At 42.7% G+C, this 4,790-nt stretch overlaps 1 protein-coding gene across 1 annotated transcript; it reads right to left on the bottom strand.

Moving 5' to 3' along the window:
* Nucleotides 1-1,156: 1,156 nt before the first annotated feature.
* LOC124654585 (probable potassium transporter 17) lies at nucleotides 1,157-4,464 on the bottom strand. The gene is made up of 7 exons (XM_047193583.1): nucleotides 4,240-4,464; nucleotides 3,608-3,850; nucleotides 3,475-3,525; nucleotides 3,118-3,378; nucleotides 2,975-3,027; nucleotides 2,519-2,888; nucleotides 1,157-2,429 (listed from the first exon to the last, which is right to left on the bottom strand). The coding sequence occupies exons 1-7, from the start codon at nucleotides 4,364-4,366 to the stop codon at nucleotides 1,579-1,581; spliced, it is 1,956 nt and encodes a 651-aa protein (XP_047049539.1). The 5' UTR covers nucleotides 4,367-4,464; the 3' UTR covers nucleotides 1,157-1,578.
* Between the last annotated feature and the right edge of the window lie 326 nt (nucleotides 4,465-4,790).

The raw sequence follows: 4,790 nt of genomic DNA, 5'->3' as shown, positions 1-4,790 counted from the left end.
GGTTTCCAGCGTGATTTCAACTAGTGTGTTTTGCCAAATCAGCTAGAAACATGGTAATTTCTCCTAAAATTGTTACACGAGCTATTAGTTGACCCATTGAAACAGAAAACAGATGTCACAGGAAAAAGGGATTAGCAGGGTGGACCCATTTCTGGAACTGCATTTGTCTTGATCTGGGAGGTTCTGGAACTACACACTGCGCTAACGTCCCCGGTTAGGAACGATGGACCACGGTACTCGTCTGATCAGCCTGCTAACACCTGCATCGACCATCTACCGGCAGCTAATCAGTGAACTACTACTACAGTGCTTCTTTTATTATTATATTGTTGTTTCTTCTTCTGAAAAAGCGCTACAGTAAGTTGAGTGTCGCAACATGCAAAAGGATGAGTAAATTGGAGACAGTATCTCCTACTTTTCTCGCTTTTACCGTCACTTTTGGAGCCTTGTTTTTTCCACCAATCACGCCACCCACTGTAACTATTGATAGTCTTCTCCATCAGTCTACCAAGACGGCTTCTTTTTTCACCATCTATCATCTTCAGAAGAGACGGTCGTCTGAATAATTCCACTGCATTATGCAATGTTCTTGCGATTGTTTGAACTTCATGATCAGGATTTAGCTAACCAATCTCACGCACTTCCATGTCCACAAAAGCCTAGAGCCGCATAGCTACTCGCTGTTACAACCTTTTGAGTTTTATATTTTGAAATTCTGTTACTGCGATTAGACGGCTGTCTAGGACCTATGGTAACTTACAGTGAGCCCTTCAGGAGGGCTGAATAGCTGATGGGACGTGAATTGTCCCAGCATGGAAATACCTTTTGCACTCAACTGTTTTCAGTTTGAATCCAGAAAGAACTGCTGCAAAATAGGGAAAGAAGGAACATGTATCCATACCATTAAAAAGAGCCTGATGCATCTCTCGAAATGCAGGAACATGTCAATTCAGACTACAGGGTAAAGTCCCAGCAATTTTCATCCTTCTTTTTCGTTCTGTCATCTCAGTTACAACCTACAAGGTCCCTGTATATCCTGGTGGTTCTACTGATCACGATACCACAACACTTTTTTGGAGAAAAAAATAATGCAAAGCTTGTCTCTCAATCAGTTATCCAGGGGACACGAACACGAACCAGTACTACCAGTACCGCACTCACGCACCATGCGTCCCTGACCTTGTATTTCTCACCTTTGAGGCCCAAATTCAACAATGAACAACAGCAGGGAGTAAGACATACAACAACAATAACCTAATCTCTCAATAGTGCGTCAAACCTTGCACATCATTCCAATCTCAGCTCTCTGCTGCAAAGGCATCCCGAGAGCAGACAGTGCCGACCTGCAGATGCCATGCAAGAACTCGTAGAGTAGAAGACCTTTGTCGAAACAACCTGTTCATCCCCCACATAAACCAGGGGACATGGACGCTACAAGCTAAGAATGACCATACTACCGCACTCACGCACCATGTGTCCATGACCTTGTATTTCTCACCTTTGAGCCCCAGTCTCAGCAATGAACAACAACAGGTAATCAGACATACAACAACAATAACCTACTCGACCAATAGTGCGTCAAACCTTGTACAGCATGCCGATCTCAACTCGCTGCTGCAGAGGCATCCCGAGAGCCGGCAGTGCCGACCTGCAGATGCCATGCAAGAACTCGTAGAGTAGGAGCATGACCTTGTCGAAGCAGCCCGCGTCGTCCCCCACATAGAACCTCATCTTGCCACGGACATGAACCACACCTGCCAACCTCGCCGCCTTCAGGTTTGCAACCTCTTCCTCAGTAGAAATAGGAGACTGTCGGTCGGTGCTTGTCTCAATGTGCCGTTGTAGGCATCGCGTGACCTGTGCCACAAGGTCATCACCACCTTTGAGACTCAGGTTGTCGGCGTAGCCATACTGGATGGTGCACTGGTACACCCCGTCTGGGCCGAGCCTCTTGACCAGGATCCTTTCCCGTTCATCAACTTTGGAAACCAGCAGGTACCTAAGGGTCACAAAGATTGTGACTGTATGCAGTGAGCTCATGTTCTTGATGTAATGCCCAAGTATCGGAGTTAGCCCGTCCTGTATGTTGCTGTAGAAGAAGCACAAACCGGGGACCCTCTGTACCTCAGAAATTGCCAAGAGCTCACCAAGGCGCTCCAGGGTTACCTTGTTCACCATCTCGTACTCTGTTTTCCTTTGCCTACCATAGTACCAGACGAACATGATCAATGCAAGGATCATGGAAACTGCAAAAGGAAGCCAGCCTCCTTCAAGGATCTTGGTGAAAACGGCACTGATATAGGACACTTCAATGATGACGAACGGAACGGCATACATGCCAACAAGATAAAGTGGCGTTCTCCATATGATGATCATCACAAGAGTGAGCATGATTGTAGTTATGAGCATGACCATGATGACAACAACACCTGAGGTAAACAATTATGCATTTGAGTCTTCAGGTATAAAGTAGCTGCATATTAACAACTCGAGCATTTATTCACAGAATTTTGCTTACCGAAAGCATTCCCTATCTCTTTTCCACCACCAAAGCCTAGGATAACACCAACACACAGTACCATCAGAATATAATTAACTTCTGGGGAGTAAACCTCCCCTTCCTTTTGTTGCGATGTGTGCACCACCTTAACACGCGGAAAGTAGTCCAAAACAACTGACTGTTTGATGACAGAAAATGTTGCGGATATTAAGGATTGACTTGCAACAATTGCCGCTAGTGTTGCGATGACAAACATGGGCCAGTAAACGGGGCGAGGGACAAATTTGTAGAATCCATCACCGAAGTCGTTGGCATTGTTAATGAGGTATGCTGTTTGCCCAGCATAAGTGAGGACCAGAGAAGGATATATGCTGGATAGAAATGCTATCTGAAAACAAATGAAGGGTAACTAACTATAAAATGGAAAACAATGTACAAGAATAATTCATGCTGGTACTTCTGAATGATAATTACCTGAATAGCCTTTTTGCTGAAGTGGCCAAGATCTGCAAACATAGCTTCCGCACCTGTAGGCAGGAAATAGAACTTTAGGCTGCGCGATAGTGGTCAGAAAAAAATGCGCATCCTGATAACCCTGGCATGTAAATGTAATCTACCTGTGATACATAGAACAGTCCCACCAAGCAGCTGCCACCCTTGCCTTTTGTTTCTAAGGAAGAAAAGAACGATATAATGTGGCGAAATGGCTTTGAAGATGCCAGGGTAGTAATGAACAATGCTGTATATTCCGATGATTGGAGTGGTGAAAGTCCATGCTGCCATGATTGGAGAAAACAGAAAGCTCACTTTTGAAGTCCCATACTTTTGCAGCAAGAATAAGCCAATAAGAATTGCTGCAGACAGGGCTTCCACAACAGCTGGAAGATTCAAAGAAGGATTCATGTCATCGAAATTATTTCCAGAGAGGTTGTTTCATTGGTCGTTAGATTAGATACATCTATTGAGCTACTTACGTCTACTAACGGAAGGAAATGGTCCTCGTAGTCCATCGATAGCTGACAGAACTGAAAAGAGATAAAGAACCTTAGTTATCTATATGATCACAAACAATGATTAAGATAGATATGACATCTACAAATAACAAACCTGAAATAGCAGGAGTTAATATGCCATCACCAATGAGCATGCACATCCCAAGAATTGCCATGAATAACAATACCCTTCTTGCGGTTATGCTTCGCTCAAAGAACTTCCCAAGCTTACTAGGCCTTCTAGCTATTGTTGACTGATCGTGAAGCAGTGGTTCTTCTACAGAATATACTCTCTTGGAAGGAAGGATGCCTATATCAGCATGTCTACACAACAAAGAATACATGGCAAATGTACCACCTGCAAAAAGTAGACTAAGAAACACTTCAGGCCAATAACAAAATAAAGTAAAACATTTGATCTACTAGGAAAATAAAGCTTGTATTTAACAATATACTGATAAGTTCCACCACCTCTATCAGGCTTACACGTATTAATAGATCATAGCATGTACACTACGTAATTCTACTAAATAGTATTGCAAATAAAACTATACAGAGATACAAAAAAATCGACCTAAACTGATATGCAACGCACAGGTATATTTTTGTAATGAATTTGTGCTAGTTTTTAACATCAAATAATCAACTAATTTTATAAAAAGCTATTATAAATTCCCACAATCATCTAGAAAATAGCAATAACCGCTGAAAGAAAAGGAAAGACTGAAATTGAAAGGGGTTAGTTACCTTCACCATGATCATCAGCATTGAGAGCTATGCCTACATACTTCACCACACCAATTAAAGTAAGAGTCCAGAACATTATACTGTATATTCCCAGGTAGTCTCCTTCTGTGGGAGACGACAAGTTCATTGATGGATAAACATAGAGGGGAGAAGTAACAAGGCCACCAAAAACAACACCAAGAGTCTTGTATGCGAGGAATAGATTTTTGCGGACATTGCCAACCTGCTCACAGTTGAGAGAAAGCATTTGTAAGAACTCACAGACGAAATTCAGTATTCTAAAGAAGAGAGATGCACCAGACTAATCATATGAAGAAGTTGGTCACTTATATGCATAGTGAGTCAATGGAGTCAACCAAATGCAGAGTAGCGCCATTTCTTTTTTCGAAATTAGAGAAGTGCCATCATTAATGCTTGAAATCAATTATTGTGAGAATCTCATTGGTCCCCATCCCCAATCCCGACAATTTAACCATGTGGAATTCTATGGGGCTTACGACAAATGTGAACATCAAGGACTTGCTCCTTTGAGTCCACTTTTCTCGTGGCAC

Source organism: Lolium rigidum, chromosome 5 (assembly GCF_022539505.1).
Source record: "Lolium rigidum isolate FL_2022 chromosome 5, APGP_CSIRO_Lrig_0.1, whole genome shotgun sequence".
NCBI classification, from domain to species: domain Eukaryota; kingdom Viridiplantae; phylum Streptophyta; class Magnoliopsida; order Poales; family Poaceae; genus Lolium; species Lolium rigidum.
This window is presented reverse-complemented; position numbering and strand designations above follow the sequence as displayed.